General features: G+C 48.7%; 1 protein-coding gene across 1 annotated transcript; it reads right to left on the bottom strand.

The window, feature by feature from the left end:
- Window positions 1-1859: 1859 nt before the first annotated feature.
- Window positions 1860-11990, bottom strand: CHADL (chondroadherin like). Its single transcript, XM_090042952.1, has 5 exons — window positions 11614-11990; window positions 10028-10198; window positions 7500-9173; window positions 5271-5437; window positions 1860-3766 (listed from the first exon to the last, which is right to left on the bottom strand). The coding sequence occupies exons 2-5, from the start codon at window positions 10184-10186 to the stop codon at window positions 3535-3537; spliced, it is 2232 nt and encodes a 743-aa protein (XP_089899078.1). The 5' UTR covers window positions 10187-10198; window positions 11614-11990; the 3' UTR covers window positions 1860-3534.
- Between the last annotated feature and the right edge of the window lie 5943 nt (window positions 11991-17933).

Genomic DNA, 17933 nt, shown 5'->3' with positions numbered 1-17933 from the left:
AAGAAAGACTCTGCGCTAGCAAAAAGGCTGTGATGGATGTTCTGGGAATACAACACCAGGCCTCGCTGCCCAGGTGTGCTAATAGAGGAAGCATGCACAGCCTGGGTTACTTCAGGGAGCAGGCTCTTCAGAGGCCCAGATAGCCTTTTCCTGTCAATTTTCTGCACTTCAATCAGTGTGTGTAGTGCTGGGTGCAGGCATTGTGCTGCCCTAAGCAAACCAGCGGATGGAGCCTCCTCCCCCACCAGCCTCTGTTCACTTACGCAGACACCAGACACCTCTGCTTCTTCCCTTTCTGCCAGAGACATCCTGGGGTTCTGGCATTGAGAAGGGCAAATAGACAACTAAGGAAGTGTAGGCCCCAGTAGACCTGTATGAGAGCAGCCTCAAACAGATGTGTCAAACCCATGAGGCCCCAAGGGCCAAATGAATGGAGTGGGGCTGGTTCATGGGTCAGCTCAGGCCCACAGATGACCCAGCACACAGGGCTGTTCTGGCACTGGCCTTGAGCTCCATGCACAGCATGTGCCCCCTCAAAACCCCATGCACTGTATGCAGTGTACACCTTGCCAGACCCTGTGTGTTGTGCCCTGTGCTTCCACCCTAGTCCTACACACTGCATGCAGCATGTGGAGCCCATCCAACATGTATCACATACACCATGTGGGGCCTGTCCAAGATCTACAAGCAGCACCATGGGCTAGATGACAAGACCCAATGGTCTGGATCTGGCCTACAGTCTGGTTCTTTGACATCCCTGGCTGACAGCTAATCTAAGTCAGTTGTCCTGACATCAGTGTACCTACGCTATGCTGGCATAGATTTAATAGATTTCATATACATTAGGGCTGGAAGGGACCTTGTATGATCATTGGGCCCAGGCCCCTGCCCAAGGGGCAGGAAGTCAGCTAGGGTCAAATGATCCCAGCAAGTTAAGCATCCAAATGTTTCTTAAAAGTGTCCAGGTAGGTGCTTTCACTGCCTGGGGGAGGGGGAGTCTATTTCAGGCCTTGGGGGCTTGGACAGTAGAAAAGTTTTTCCTTTATGTCCAACCTAAAACAGTCTTGCAGGAGTTTGTGACCATTGGACCTTGTCATTCCTTGGGGTGCTCTGGTGAACAGGCTTTCCCCCAGATCCTGATACACAGCCCTTATATATTTATAGGCAGCCACCAGGTCATCCCTGAGCCTGCGCTTTTCCAATCTGAAGAGTCCCATAGCTTGCAGCCTCTCTTCATAAGACCTGTTCTCTTGCCCTCTGATCATGCGTGTGGCTCTCCTCTGGACTCTTTCAAGCTTCTCTATGTCCTTCCTAAATTGTGGAGTCCAGAATTGGATGCAGTACTCCAACCAGCCTCACCAAGACTGAGTACAGCAAGAAGATGACATCCTGGGTCTCACGTAAGATGCACCAGTAGATGCAAGCCAGTTTTGTTCGCTCTGCCAGCTGCGCTATTGCATTGGTATCTCATGTTCATCTTGTGGTCAATCATGACCCCCAAGTCTCTTTCGGTCATGGTGCTAATGAGTGTAGCACTGCCGAGCCTGTAAGTGTGATGCAGGGTTTTTTCCCCAAGGTGGAGTACCTTGCATTTCTCCGTATTGAATGCCTTAAGGTTTTCTCTGCCCACCTTAAAGCCTATCAAAGGTCACCCTGGATCACCAGCCTATCCTCAAATATAAATCAAGTAAAGATCTAGCTCTAGGTACTGAATCAGTTCATGGAATGTGATGCTAACCTAAGCATTGCAGAGCATTATGGGTGACAGACATGCTAACAGGAAACAAGAGAGACAGCACCAGTCCTTAAAGTGTCTTTCTCTCACTAAATGTGTTTCCAAATAGAAGGACCTGGATAAATCAAACTACAGCCGGACTTATAAAGGTTCAGCAATAATATGTATAAATGGATCTTCTGCAACAGAACATAGATTGTATAAAGAGCCTTTCCTCTTTTGAGGGCATGCCTTAGTATCTGTCTGTACAGGCAAGGCATCATGCAGCATGCTAAAAAGTGATCCTGAATACTGCCACATTGTCCCCTGGGTTCTGGGGATTCTTCAGACCCTGGTTTAAAACAACAAATACTAAAGGGCTTCATTGAATTCAATGCAAAAAAACCCCATCCTGCATTTAGTGCAGCACTCCCTTTCTGTGGTTCATTTTACTATTAAGCCCAATGTAGCTTATGCTGTTCCAGATGTTCATTTTGCTGCAGGTGTTGGGATGAGTGATGCGTAACTACAGGGTAGAAGTTGGAGGTTTGGGTCATCAGTTAGGGCATGATGAGATAAGCCCTACCCTGGATTTGTCTTCTAAAGTTATTGACAGTGAAATTGTTCATCTGATATCTGGATAGACCTTGAGGTTTGGGATGTAACATGCCACTGAGATGGGGGTGTACCAATAGCCCCACCAAGCTATTGTTTGAGACTTTCTGCAGACTCAGGAAGTCAGTACCCTCCTGATAACATATGGGTTTCAGTGTTAACTGCTCAGTACATTTCTAGCCTTCTTGGCACTTTTTTAAAGGGTTCAGATTCTGCAGATGGATTCCACAGCAAAATGACATGAGATCACCAAGCACCAAGACCTCTGGCTATGGAGAGCAGATGGTTCCCCCATTACTGAAATCAGCCACCCCTGGTATAAAACAGAAAAATGCATCACGCTGCTCTACCCAGCACTGGAAAGCAAGAGAAGAGCAGTGTCATCCAGCTGAAACTGAAAAGAGGTTGGAGAACAAAATGCAGTGATTCAGTGAAGGGCAACAAAAATGGTTAGAGGACTGGGGAACTGGACATACAAGGCAAGGCTGAGGGAGCTGGGCTTGTTTAACCTGAAGAAGAGAAGACTGAGAGGGGATTTAATAACAGCCTTCAAGGGGGGATCCAAAGAGGCTGGAGCTAAACTGTTCTCAGTGGTGGCAGATGACAGAACAAGGAGCAATGGGCTCAAGTTTAGGTTTGATATCAGGAAAAGCTCTCACCAGGAGGGTAGTAAACCACTAGACCAGGCTACCCAGAGAGGCGGTAGGATCTCCATCGCTGAAGGTTCTAAAGACCCAGGTAGACAAAGTTTGTTTGGGATGATCTAGTTGGGGCTGGTCCTGCTTTGAGCAGGGGGTTGCACTAGATGACTTGCTGACATCTCTTAACCCCTCATTTTCTATGAGTTTATGATTTATATTTTATATAAAGTTATATTTTAGCTGCTGCACTCAAGAAAAGCACTGCAGGGCTGTTACTGCTCAAGGCCTCCAACAGAGGGAGCCCTCACTTCTGCTTTTTTCCCTCCCTCCATCCAATTCTTTTTTCTTTTTTTTTTTTAAACTTTTCCTTCCCACCCCACCAAACACCCAGGTCCCAATCTCAGCAGGGCAGGGAAGGGGATCTTGCTTCCCCTTTGCAGTGCACATATCATTGCACCACAGATAAAAGCCCATTGAAGCATCTCTCTCACTAAGCTGCTTCCTAGTAGCTGACTCCTCAGTCACCGCCTGCCAATGGAGGTTGATCTGCCTGATGCTTCTTCTTTAGGCTTTGCTCCTTTTGAGGCCTCTGTCTTGTGCCTTTCCAGCTCTCCTCTTCTTGCTGGGATTTCTTCCTCCTTTGACCTTGACCTTCTCTGGACGGGCCCGTTTGGTTTTCTGCGTTCCCCAGCCTGGGCAGGTCTTGAAGGCAGCAGAAAATTTCACCTTCTGCCCACGGACTTCGGCTGGGGACCCGCAGGTGGCTCCCACACGCAAATTGAGTTTGCTAATCCACCTGAGAATGGGATTGGGGGAGCAGAGGTGGAAAAGGGAACAGGGAAAACAAAATCCTCAGTGCGTGCTGCATTCACAACCCTGGGGACCCCTGCCACCTATCCCTGGGATGAGGACAGCTCACATCACTGGGTACATTACAGCATCCTCAGAAGTCAGCTCTTTAGTGTAGAGCAGGGGTATCAAACATATGGCCCCCAGATTGGATTCAGCCTGTAAAGCCATTTCATAGGGCCCTCCAGGCTACTGCTGGGCCAGGGTACTTGATGGTGTGGCTAGTAGAGGGCAGGGCCCGCCACAGAACCCAGGATCCCCTTGGACTTGGGTGTTGACAGTATGCAGGCAAGCAAGGGCTGTGCTGACAGAGCCCCACTCGTTCTATGGCTGCTTGGTCTGCCAACACCTCTGGTTCAACCTGTAGCTGCTGCCTACCCCATGGAGCTGGCCTGTGACGAGCCTCATGGTCCAGATCCTCCCCAGGGCACAGGGTGTTTGACACCTCTGGGAGAGACAGTAGGAAGCAGTAGATGACAACTTTACAACTTAATGCAAGTGCACTGTGCATTTAGGGGCATGGTGGCAGCATGGTTAAGGCATCTCATACTGGGCTGCATTTGTAAGAGCAGAGCATTGCCAGCAGATCAAGGGAAGCGATTCTTCCTCTCTAATCAGCACTGGTGAGGCCACATCTGGAGTACTGTGTTCAGTTTTGGGCCCCCCACTACAGAAAGGATGTGGGCAAATTGGAGAGAGTCCAGCAGAGAGCAATGAAAATGGTTCGGGGGCTGGGGCACATGATTTATGAGGACAGGCTGAGGGAACTGGGCTTATTCAGTGTGGAGAAAAGAAGATTGAGCAGGGATTTAACAGCAGCCTTCAGCTACCTGAAGGGGAGTTTGAAAGAGGATGGAGCTAGACTGTTCTCAGTGGTGGCAGATGACAGAAAAAGGAGCGACAGTCTCAAGTTGCAGGAAGGGAAGTTTAGGTTAGAAAACAGGAAGAACTTTCTCACTAGGAGGGTAGTAAAGCAGAATCTGCATCCTTGGAGGTTTTTAAGACCTAGCTTGACAAAGCCTTGGTTGGGATGAGATAGCTGGGGCTGGGGCTGGGGCTGGGGCTGGTCCTGCTTTGAGCTGGGGGTTAGATTAGATGTCCACCTGACATCTTTTCCAGCTCTCATTTTCTATGGTTTTATGATCTCCATATGGACGGCTTCAGAGGCAGAAGTCTGAGCCTCAGCCTGGACTCATGCCAAATCCACCCCCAGTCAGCCCAGCTGTGAATGGGTCCCCAGACATGCTGGCTGGGGAGTCAAAGGCTTCTGGACATGGTACTAGATGTATCATTCTCATGTTGTGCCAGTCCTGCAGCCATTTTTTGGGGTGTGTTGTTGACACTTCCCTTAGAAGGATTGAGCCATTGGGAATAGGGAAGAGCTAGGCAGTCGGACAAAAGAGGGTGTTTTCTGATCTGTCCGGTTGTTTTGCCAACATGCTTCCACTCACCTGTGCAGCGGGAAGAGCTGGCAGTCACAGGAGAAAGGTATGTTCCTCAGGTTGATGACCTCTAGCCCCGTGAAGCTGCGCAAATCAGGCACAGTGTACATCTTGTTGTTCTCCAGGTAAAGACTCTTCGTCTTGGAACCGATGCCGGCAAAGGCACCAGAGGAAATCTGCAAATGAAGAGGTGGGGGCTGATGAGCTAATAGGAAAGAGCAGTGGATAACTCGGACAGGTTAGGGCAGTGATAGTCAACCAAGGTGCTAGGGCTATGAGATCCTTTGAAAGATGTCACGGGAAGTGTGAGGAGATAAGCAGATCAAAACAGACTCTGGCTCTCCCTGCCTAACCTTTCCCAGCTCCCACTGTCTGCCCCCTCTGCAAGGAGGTAAGCACCATAACAAATACATTTGTTTTTTAATGAGGTGCCGCTCAAGTCACAACTGTTTATGGAGGGTGCCCCAAGTATGATGAGTGGGTGCCTTGAGTCTGCAGAAGTTGAGAACCGCTGGTTTACAGAATGAAATATCAGCATATGTGTTCTTATTTTGGGTTGTTTAAACACGACCCTGCTGTTTCCAGGTTTCCACAACCATGAATGGAACTAATGACAGTATCAGTGAAAAGCTGCCCTTGTCTCAGTACTACCCAGCAGGAAATTCAGTGTGACAATATAATTTGAAATGCGGGAAGTGCAGCAGCTCATTGCATCTCTGCATAAAAAAGCAAAGATTTTTTTAAAGCTATGAAAGAAGGAGGGTTCTCTCCCCCACTTTCAAGGGCACTACTTGTGTGTGTAAGTGATTTCCTGGGCCCAGGCTGCGTGCATGGTTTCCACCTGAAGTATCATTTGGGTTGAATTCCTCATTTTAGATTAATTTCTGTGGCAGAGAATGTAAGTCTCTGGGTTTTGAGGCGGGGATGGGCGGGGGGGATACCTACTATAATTTCCCATCTCTGCTTGTCTGATTAGGAAGACTGGCTCAATTCCTCCAACCCAGATCCTTCCCCGAGTTTCAGGAGCCCCTCAATGACCATTTGTGACATTTCTGCTTATGGGCTTTGAAAGACAATGCAGAGGATTCGGGGGGAAGGTGGGGTGGACTTAGCTGCAAGTAGCTGAACATGGAATTCATGCGAAGAAAAAAACAACAAGACTTCTTAATTTATGTACCCAGCTTGGGTCATATTTTGGTGATCTTAGGGTCCAGATAAACCTCCTTGGAAGGGAAGGAATCGTGGAGTCACAGTAAAACAGAGCTCAGAATGGACATCTAGTCCAATCCCCCTGCTCAAGGCAAGATCATCCCTGTCTAAACCACCTTGTCCCACTGTCTGGCTAACCTCCAGGCAGCATCCTCTGGGGGAAGCTATCCCTTTCCTCTCTGCTGCTGGGAGAAGCTCTGGGCTCCAGCACCAGGTCTTGTTCGGACAGTAAAAGTGACCAGCCTCACTCCAGGATTGTGTATTAGCACAGCAATCTCCTCAGACCCAAACTTGGATCTACTATTTCCCAGGTCTGAGCAATACTGGGGAAGGAGCAAGTTAGGCTTTTCGAGTAGCCTTACTGAGTCAAGATGGCTGACAGAAATACTGTGGCAATCTGCTGTGTTTTGAGGGGAAGGAGAAAATCAGCTTAAAAGCAGAGGGAAAGCCATTCGAATAAGTCCTGATGTTATGAAAAAAATAGTGACAAATCAGAGGGAATACAAACATCAGCTATTAGGGCCTCAAGAGATGGGTTTAGAGCACAATCAACAGGAGTTATCAAATGTCTGCTACCCCACCCAGGTCAGTGCCTTTCATTTTGATGGGCTTTGGACCAAGGCTTTTAATGAGAGAAAATTAAAGAAATGAGGTAGACAATGACTAGCAGAGGATGGGATATCCATGAAAGGTGTAAGGCGGGATGAGAGCTGCTGAAGGGAGTCGTTTAAGATCATGTTAACAGGAGCAATGGGATGAAGCTGAAATTTAGGCTAATGAGTGGGATCTGTTTCCTCCCAATGAGGTCTCCTAGGCTGTAGGATGGTTTCTCCTCCGGGTAGCGCTAGAATTTGGATTATTGGGGCCATTCACTTAGGTGGAAAGCCCTTCTGGAGAAAATGCTAGCATGTGCTGCAGAGAACAGCTCTATCAAGAGGAGGTGAGGGACACCAATAGTGACCTCTACATTAGGATTCAGCTTTATCAACCTAGGGAACCTGTCCAGCTCATGCTTGCTCTCTTTCACACCTGTTCTAGACCCATATTATCCAGGAACAGGTGCTGCAGGGACCTTGCCACTGGGAGGAAGGCTCCATCCCCAATATACTTGATGGGATTCTTGGACAACTTCAGCTCCCTAAGGGCAGACAAACCCCGGAGGGATCTTGTGGGCACATCCTCTAACAGGTTCTCATCCAGGTGCAGCTTCTCCAGCATCTTGGCGGGGCCCAAGGCTGTGGGGGACACCTGAGAGATGCTGTTCCCAGTGAGGTAGAGCCAGCGCAGCTGCTTTGCTCCAGCCAGGTCACTGTCTGACAGCTGGCTGATGGAGTTGTGCTGCAAGTGCAGGGAAATGAGGTTGGGCAAGCGGCTGAAGGTCCCCCTGGGCATCTGAGTGAACCTGTTGTGGTCCAGGTACAGGTAGGCGAGCTGGGGAGCCCCTTCAAAAGCAGCAGCCTCGATGGCTGAGATGTCATTGTTGGACAGGTAGAGGTAGACCAACTTCTTTAAGCCCTGAAGGGCACCAGGCTGCAACTTCGCAATCTTGCAGCTTTGCAGGTGGAGCGAGACCAGGTTCTTCAAGCCAGGGAAGGAGGCCTTGGGTATGGTGTGGAACTCATTTCGGCGTAGGTCCAGGAGCTGCGTGTTGCCAGGGAACCCCTTAGGGATCTTCTGGAGGCCCTTGTTGTCACAGTTGCTGTGCTGGAAATCAGGCGAGCAGGCACAGGCTTCTGGGCATTTCTTCTTGGCAACTTCCTCTGGCTCCCTTGTGGGAGGAGTAGAGGTGGGGAGCTGCTCTGCTTCTGGGGAATGGCCTCCACATTTCATATTGACAGGCCTCAGTGACTCCAGGTGCTCTCCCCTGAAGGCGCGGGGGTCTGCACAGACAGCATCAGCCTGGACTCTTGCTTTCTCCATCCACTCCTTGAAGGGGCGCATGTAGCAAGAGCAAACCACAGGGTTCCCTGTTAAGTTGATTTTCTTCAAATGGGCCATGTCAGTCAGAGGCTGCAGCACCTGCAACTGGTTGTTGTGGAGGTCAAGTGTGTGCAACTGGGGGCTCTTCACAAAGGCTTTGTATGAGACATCCTGTAGGGCCATGTTGTCCAAGAACAGCTCCCTCAGGGCACCCATTGCAATGGCCTCCTCGCTGACGTAAGTGATGGGGTTGTGTCCCAGATCCAGCCGTGATATACCCGACAGCCTTGACAAGGCCTCAGTGGGCAGGGACTGTAGCTCGTTGTGGTCCAAGCTCAGCCTCCTCAGGGTAGGCAACCCCGCAAAGGCCTCGTTGGCTATGACATGCAGTGCATTATGGGACAAGCGGAGCCACTTGATTGCCTGCAGGCCCTGGAAGACCATATCGGGCAGGTAGACGAGGAAGTTCTCACCAAGGTTGAGGAAATTGAGGAAGCCCAGTTGGCTGAAAGCCCCTGGCTGTATTTCTTCAAGGCGATTCTTTTCCAGAATAAGCTTCTGGAGAGAGGACAGGCCATCCAGGGACTCCTGGTAGATAAAGGCTATGTTGTTGGAAGCTAGGTTGAGGTAGGCCAGCCGCCCTAGTCCCCTGAAAGCGCCCTCCTCAACTCTCTCAACCTGGCATCGCTGCATGTTTAAGTGAGTGAGGTATGGGATCGGGAGGAATGTTCCCCCAGGGATGACTTTTATATTGTTGCCCCGGAGATCCAGCTTTTTGGTGATCTGTTGAGGAGACAAGCAGTAGTTACTGAAAGAGGAACCCACAACCTCTTGCTCTTTCTGTAACAACATGACTGGTTGCCCCAGTCCTCCCTGCCCCAATATTACTGTGATCTCCAGTCTCACTAGATCTCATGCCTAGTCAGTACCTGGAAGAAAGCCCTCTAATCTCCAGCCTCTTGAATGAAGCTGTGTTTGTGCTTCCACAGGGATCTTACAGACTGCATTGTTGTAGTCTCTAGCATAGTGTATGAGCGTAAGGTTGGCACTGATGCAAGATCGCTTCCTGCTGAGTTCCCAACACCACTTCCTGCAGCTGTCTGAGTTTTCCTGGGTTATTTCACAGTGTGACTCTGCTTCAGCTGTAAACCAAATGACAGCAAACTGCACAAAATATATATATATATATATATATATATTTAGTTAGTTATTTATTTATATTTATATTGCCTTGATTGGATTAATTGTTCTGTTGCTTTGATCAAGTAACTGAACTTGAATCAACCCACTCATCTTTTAAAGAGCCCTGTTGGTGGATCTAAAACCCCTTCAGACTTTCATGTTCAGGGCATTCCAAGGCCTTCACAAACATCTGGACAGTGTAAGCCATGATGTTCACCATCTGTGCCCTCTTCCACCTTCCCTCCCCTTTGCACCAAAATGCCATGCAAGAAGAGGCTTGTACAGGCCACCTGGTCACTCCAGGGGCAGAGGAATATGCAGGACCAGTGGTGGCAGGATCAGTGGAGGATGCAGAATCGGTGGTGGCAAATGTGGAAGATGAGTGTAAGGGCACATTGTGTTGTGTCTGCCGCTCAGTCCCTTCCATTTTCCTGCTGTCTCAGCTAGTGACTGACCTGTGGGATGGTGACAGGCACCTTCGTGAGGTTCTTGTTCAGACACATGACATGGTGCTTGATGTTATCACAAAGGCAGATTTGCGGGCAGCGCTCGGTAGCCAGTCTCCTGAGTGAGAAGAGGGTTGACACCAGGAGAAGGCCCAGGGAGCCCCTCATTCTGGAAAGCAGCTAAGTGTGAGAGAGAGGAAAGAGATGCCCCGGTTAGACAGCACCAGGCATTTTGACAGCACATCTCCGCTCCCTAGATCGCAAATGCCCTGCAGCCAACGTCCACAGGCATCACTGTGGAAGTTGTATGGACTGTGCAGTTTGGGAGAAGGAGGGACTGGGCATAGGGAAAGTGCCTGTGTGAAAGTGCAAAGTGAAGCTGAAGTTATTACAGGATGTAACAATCTACACAGAGATTTGGGCACAGCCTTGAGGTTGATTTGTCTGCTCTGGCACAAAGCACTGCGAGTGCTTCAGTCACCAAAAGTGGTCAGGACCATGGACTCGCATCTTCTCTGAAAGACAGCACCTCCAGCAGCATGTTTATCTTTCACATCAAGCTCAGTTTAACTGAAGCCTCAGTCCAGCAGGGGACTTAGTTGTGGACATAGCTTTAAGCACGTGAGCAGTGTCTTAAGCCCATGCCTGCCCTTCCTTGGCTCTTAGCCTGTATTGCCCAGACCAGAAAGCAGCCCAGGCCTTGTGAGGCAGTGAACATGCTCTGAGCACACTGGGGGTGGCGTGCCCTGTGCTGTGAACTTCAGCCACTGTTTGAGCATATTAGGGTGCCAGGAAACAATGCACCGGCAGCAGTACTAGGGTCCTTTTGAATGGACCCTGGTCACTGGAGGGTGGCAAAAGTCTGTATGGAAGAGTCTGGAGCTGTGTGGGAGGGAAATCTCACAAGGTGGTGAGAATAATAAATGCCCATGTTCACATCTACATCAGGGCTCCCCACACTGCTCATGCAGAGAAGGTGAACCTCACATGGACAGGCACGTTTCCATAGCCAGATCAATGCCAGTTTTCCATCTGCTGTTCTGGTAATGAACTGTGCTGCTGACCTGCTGTATCCCAGTCCTCTGCAGATACCACCCTCCAGGATGATCTGCTGGTCTAGTCCGGGAGAGTCTCACCCATTTCTCCATCAAGGCACATACCTGCCCTACCCCACTACTGCTGTTCCAGCCCTGGGCTCCTCCCGGCCCGTGAAACCTCAAGGCTGAGCAGCAGCAGCCAGTGCTCTTCCTTCCTGACACACACACACACACACACACACACCACTCAATGGCAACAAATGTCACGGATTCCAGTCCCAGGCCTTCCCAACCCCAGTCTGGCCCTGCCGTGCCAGCAGCGTTCCCTGTTCCTGAATAGCAGGATCTCCCTGAGCAGAGACTGCTGAGCTGTTCCTAAGGACACACAGCTTGTGTGACATGGGCTAACATCCAGCACGGGGAGCTGCATTAAGATTCTTGAAAGCAGTCTGACTTAAAGCAGGGAAGCCGCCTGCTCTCACAGCAATGTCAGGGCAGCTCATTAACCTCCACCCGCAACCTGGTACCCTCGTTCTGTCCAAATACCCAGAGACTTACCTAGATGTTGCCTCCAGCTCGTTCACCAGGAAAACATGGGGAACTGAAAAGAGTGAAACTGTTACAGCAAAGAAAGAGGAGGTAAAACACCTTTCCTCAGCAGTCACCAGGATCCTGTGAATTCTGTCGTGTGTGTGTTTGGCTTGTACTCGACTTGAGAGCTGAATGGAACATTGTGCCGTTTTCCCGGCAGCGCCTGCACACACGCTCTGCCAGAAGGAGGGGAAGAGAAGCAAAACTTAGAGTGAAGTGCTGCCTTTGAGAGCAGTGGCTAATGAAATGCTTCTGTACTTAGCAGGAGCTGGGGGAGCCGCAGGTAGAGGCAGGTCTGTGAGACTTGATACTATTTAAAATAATACAGCAGTATTGGATCTAAACTGATTCTCTCGTGCCCCTTTCTCTCCTTGACTCTATGTGTACATAGGCTAATTATATATGTAAAAAGCCCAGAGTAATCCAACATTACAGTTTACCACTGAAGTGTCTGTACATCAAATATTAGCATCTCCTTTGTACTTGTAATTTTGCCCTTTTGTACATATATAGCAGTAATAACTCTACCATGCTATGAATTACCAGTACATGGTGAATCAGAGCTGATGTTGGAAAAAGGTTTCTTAATATCCAGACTGTTCTCTAGTTAAAAATCCCTAACATAAAGTTGTATGCACTTATTTCCATTTAAGGAAATGCAGGCAGTGAGACAGAGAGCGGGTTTTTTGCTTTGCAGAGACAGTTGGAGGAAAAGAAAAGTACTTTTGCATCACTGTATTTTTCCACCACTGCCTCCGTCCCTCTGGTATGTGTGCATCTCTTGAGGGATCTCAGAGGATTCACTATGCAGCAAAAGCTTAGAAAAATTTGACATAACTCTCCTTTTGTTTGTTTGATTTTTTTTTTCCTTTCAACTCTTCCTGGCTCCTGGGATGCCTGGAAGAGTTTGCATGTGTGCGTTCCAGTTATGGTTGGTCGTTCTCCTCTCCCCTCTGCAACAGGCCGTATGTGTTACAGTTTGGTCACTGTCCCCTTGCAATGTTTACTCCTGCCAATCACCCCAGATTATTCGACTAGGGAAGAATTTGCATGCAAGTCTTTTCTAAAGAAAGGTGTTTAAATGTGATTTTTTTTTTTCCTTTTTAACAAAGGAAATAGCTGAACAGCACTGAGTTCACTTCCTTACTAAACTTCTTGGCTTAGGTTGCTGATCCTTAATGGAGACATTAGCATGTTTCCTTGTATCTCTTGTGGGCTCTCACTGGTCTCATGGGGACTCCACATGGAGCAGGGGTCCACAGAGGAGTTCACAACAGGAGCCTCTGCATGTGCTGCTGTCAGCTGAGGGCTATGACAGTCTGTCTGGAATAAGGTCAGCACTGGCTTGGCATGGGCTGTTATCCTCAGACTTGTGTGGATGAGGACTTTGTGGAGGTGAGACATTTCAGCTCTCTAGCCAGCCTATTCTGAGAAGGCTTCTTGCTCAGTAAGTCCAACTAGCTTTGTACAGAGGGTGAGGGACAAACATCCAGCCAGGGTCACCTGGATGGCAGAAGGCTGTTTTCCTTTTAGCAGAGCTCAGCCTACTGCTCTGCAAGGGGCATTAGTCATAGAGGTGGTCAAAGTGTGCACCAGCCACGTGATCATCAGCTAAATAGCAGCTGAAATGGTCCACAGACAGAGCAGCAAGGGTTCCCCAGGCCTCTTTGTCTCCTGACCCAAAGGAGGCATCTCTCCAGGGCCACAGCCTGCTACCAGTTTGGCCCACAGAGAGCAGAATGGGACCCTCAGCCAGTCAAAGGCCCCATGTCTTCCTGCCTTCCTCCCTTGGGGTCCCACTGACCCCAGCACCTTTTTGTGCACATCAAGGCTGCAGGATGAAACACAATGTGTTTGCCTGGTTGACTCAATGCTTTAAGCTCCGCACATTTGTCAGTAGCATAACTAAGGTGGGAGCAACACTAAATACACACTTAGAGCTAGGGACAGAAGTTACACATAACCCAATTTAAGTGATCAGAAACTGGTTTAAACTTGTAACAGAACTGAAGCTCAGTGTACAAGTTTCAACATGTCTGAAACTGGTTTAAGATGCATCCTGCTGAATGTAGTATCAGACTTAACTGATTTGGATCAAACTGGTTTATGAAGCTTCTGTCCAAGACCCCTTCCTGGTTCAAGTTAAATCACAGTCCCCCAGCATCCCAGCATGCTTTCTAGCCCTAGGCTGGGCTGGGCTGGGCTGTCTGCTCCAGAGAACAGGGCTGGTCCCACCCCACTGCTCCCTAGTTGGAGCAGTGAGGGCTGGCTGACAAGGGGGCAAGCCTGGCTGGGGATGCAGCCCAGCCTATGGGGGGGGCTGCCCCTGGAAAACCCCGGTTGGGGTTTAACACCTCTTCCCGTGCTCAAACTTACTGCTGGCTGCAACAGTGAACTACAAATCCCAGGTATACCTGGAAACAGGAAGAGGAAGTGATGAGCAATCTTGCAGAGTCCCGTTGCTGTAATTCTGGACTGCAAATCCCAGCAACTTTAGGGGGTAGCAGGAGAGGAAGTGAATGCACAGCCAGAGAGCTGTGGTCTATCACCCCCTAGCTTCTGGCCTGAGCCACTTCAGCCATGTGGCTGCATTTTCTGAGTCAAAGGTAAATGTCTGTTCACTTCTGTTTCAGTTTAATCTGTGCAATTTAGACTAACCTGCAAAGACTGAATTGACTCAGCCTCGGGCTTTTTGGCTGTCTGTACTTAGCCTAGTTGTCTTTGCATTGCAGCTTCTGCTGATGACCCTTCACATAGCAAAGCTAGGGAGGGGCTGCTTCCTGGGGCTAGGCAGGCTTGGTTGAAGGGTGGGTAGGGATTCCTTGCATATGTGTACAGGGGGAGAAGTTGGGCAGGCATAGACTGGGCTGGTGGATCCAGCAGGAGTTAGGACCACTGTCCAGAACTGCATAGCTTGGGAGCACAGAGGAGTCTTCTTTCGCCCCTGTAGAGCAGCCCATGCACAGCCTATGTGATGCATTGTGGGTTTGTCCTGAGAAATATTACTGTAATTCTAGCAATGCCTAGAAGCAGCTGAAACCAATGTCCGGTTGTCTTCAGTCCTTTTTTTTTTTCATCTAAATGCTAAGGTATTTTTTACAGGATTCAGTCTGGATCAGCCCTGATACTTCTAGGAGAGATTTGCCACTGATCTAGTAGAAGTAAGATGATAGCCTCTGGTGTCTAAGGGAGGGTTAAAGGAAGAGGTGGGAAGTGAAGGCTAGTTTTATTGTTCCAAGTGTGTGTAATGGGCAAAAAGCAAACCAAGGACACCAAGGGTAGAAAAACAGGCAGTCTCCATCTTCAAACTGCTTTCTGCTGTAATTGCTTCAGTGGGCTTTGAAGCAAGCCTGTAATGTGTTAGGAGTTCAAGGGAGTATGCTAAAAGTGGCTTTTACAGGGAGTGTTGCTTTAGATACTGGTTCCAGGCATTTATTTAATTAAGTCCGGGTGGGTCCTTCCCTGGCTGATGCAAATAGGCCTTTTTTGGGCTGTTTCAATCTCAGGATCTGACCTCAGTTACACAACTATCACTTCGTAACATATGCCATCCAGAGAGCTGCCTATGCCGTGAGAACAGAGCAGTAGTTCTTCCCTGTCCTATTACTATGTGCTATGATTTATCCATTTGTTACTTCTATAAGATCTGTATTTTTTTCATACTGTGCACTGAACATAGTGATTCACTTGTCCTCAATCTCTCCATCTGTTTGGTGTATCCACCCCTTGGCGCTCACTGAATGCTCAGGTTGGAAGCTTTTAGGAGCACAGAATGGTATTGTGTTACACGTATATATAAAGCACCAGGAGGTCCTGCTATCAGCCTGCAAGACAAACACATCTTGCTCATTTAGGGCCCAATTCTGTGACGAGCTCTGTTTGACTGCTTTGGGAGATGAAAGTGCAAACTGTTTATGAGCTTACGCTCAGTCCTTCAGACCCGTTAAAGAGGTTCTTTTGAAATGAGAATGAGGAAAAAAACTACCCAAAGCTAGCAGTTTGGCTGGGCTGTTTTTTTGGTTTAATTTTGCATGTGTTTATATCAGTCTCTTTCCCTTCAGCTTGTTATTACTGTATTCTGGCCTTTCAGAAGAGATCCGCAGTAGCCAGATCATGGCAAAAGTTTTCAAAAGTGATGAGTGATTTAGGAGCTGTGTTTCCGCTCAGCCAGTTAGGGTCAGATCTTTTCCCACCTATTAAGTACCAGTCCCATTTGAGTGCTGAAAAACTGTTAATGCCAAAGGCAGATGGGTCCACTGCCTCCTCACTGCTTTTGTGTTGTAGTCTTAAGGCTAAGAACAGTGCATCCTAAAAGAAGAAGTGTTTAATTGTTTTTTCCAGACCTCAAGCTGGGGAGAACAGAGTTGCATGCAGATACCTAAGTCCACTTCGGCACTGTTAATTAGGAAAGGGTTGGGCCCTGAGCCATATGTAAAAATCCCAGCCATACTATTATTTTAAAGAAGAAAACAAGTATGTGCATCTGTCCAATCTCTCTTTACATCTATTCATTATCAAGGTGGGGAGGTAGAATATAAAAGCCCCCTAGCAGAGTTGTAATTGCAAAGATTTCTTGTTGTGCAAAGGTGTTGGGGAAACAATGTTCCCATAATCGCAACCCAGACGCAATGATCTAAAATTGCCTGGTGCATGAAATAAAAAAGCAAAAGGGTAATGTCAGAGGGAGAGGGACAGTGCCAGGCAAAGCTGGGGCTCTGCAGCAGCAGTTTGCCCTCCAGAAGCACCCCCACCCCAACCGCTGGGCAGGAGGACAAAAGCAATACAAATACAGGCTGCTTGTTTTGGATGCAAACTTTCTCTGCTTGCATCTGCCTAAGCGGGACAGTGCACAGCAGAGAGACAGCTGGAATTTTCCACTCTGCAGAGGTGACGTGTCTTCCCATGCAGGCAGCAAGAGGGAGTGGGGGGTTAGAGATCTCAATGCAATGAGAATACATGCACAAGATGTTGCTTTTTCCTTCCCCCTCCTGATGCCCAAAGCTGAGAGGTAGGCCATGTCCCTCCCCACCCTTAGGCATAACACTGGCTTCTTTGTGTCCATGGCAGGGCTGGACTAGCACTGGTGGCTGCTGCTGCTGCTCTCTAAATTCAGCTGCTTGTGTTCAATGTTAAGCCTATACAGTACTGCAGGGGCAGATAGGCTGACCCCTTGCCTGTAGGCTCTTAGCTAGGTGGGAAAGGAGCTTTCACTTGGGAGGGAAATCCATTGGGATCCCTTGTGTGAATGAGGCTTTTGCAGGGTCAGACCCTTTGTTTTTCAAGCAAGATATGATGGATGTCAGCATGGCTTTGCAGTGGAGCTGGGCAGGAAGACTTATGACCACTCTGCAGATTAAAAGCAGTGCTGTGGAGAACTGAGGGCTGGTGGCAGGCAGTGAAGGCCTCTTGCTATGGCTCCAGATTGGTGACTTCAAGCTCTGCTCTGGCCCTGTGTTGGAAGCTGTCTCCAAGTGACCCAGCTGTCAATGGGGACCTGGTCATTGGGGCTAAGGAGTCAAAGGTGACCAGATGGGATGCTCCAGCCACATCGCTGCCTTGTGTGCCCTTGATGACAGGAACAAGCGTTCTTAACCAGGCCTGTAGTTGTTAGACTTGCTTAGATCTGTTGACTCTTCACGGATCTGGATGACCTTTTGCTTTCTAGTCTCCATGGCTGAGCTGACTGGCTGTCAGTAGAGGCCAAGACTTGTGGCTTTCCTACGTCTACTCAGAATTTCTTGCAAAAGGAGTTGTGTGTAGAGACTGCAACCTAGTTTCTAGGAGGACCCAGATCAAATCAGGTTGCCCCTATTTAGGAGTCTCCCTTGATTGTTCCGTGTTGAAACAGTACAAAATGGACAAGCTGGCTGCCTGTCCGCGGCCCCAAACACTCCCTGGATATCAGGAAGTGAAATTGCACGAGATGGGGACCCAAGTCAGTTCCTGATTTTCAACTAATGATGTGAATTACTGTAGGCAGCAACAGTGTCCCTGTGGCATCTTCTGTGCATACTCCACCAGGACTGTATACAGATTTCCAAAAAGAGGACAGGAGAAAGGAGATATGTGTTATGTCTTCTACAATGCCAAGCTTGACTCATGCAAACAGGGAGCAAACCAAGCTGGTCAGCTAAACAGATGTCAGATTGGAAAGAATAACTAACGCACTCCCAAGGTCCACCCCTGTGATGCCCAGCTGTGAAACTGCTCACTGTAGATTACCCAAGTCCTTGTAAAGTGATTGTCTTTCCTCCCAGGTGCTTTGATCTGCACTACCACTGTTAATA

This window comes from Crocodylus siamensis, chromosome 4 (genome assembly GCF_052110815.1).
Source record: "Crocodylus siamensis isolate JL-2025a chromosome 4, ASM5211081v1, whole genome shotgun sequence".
Classification (NCBI taxonomy): Eukaryota; Metazoa; Chordata; order Crocodylia; family Crocodylidae; genus Crocodylus; species Crocodylus siamensis.
This window is presented reverse-complemented; position numbering and strand designations above follow the sequence as displayed.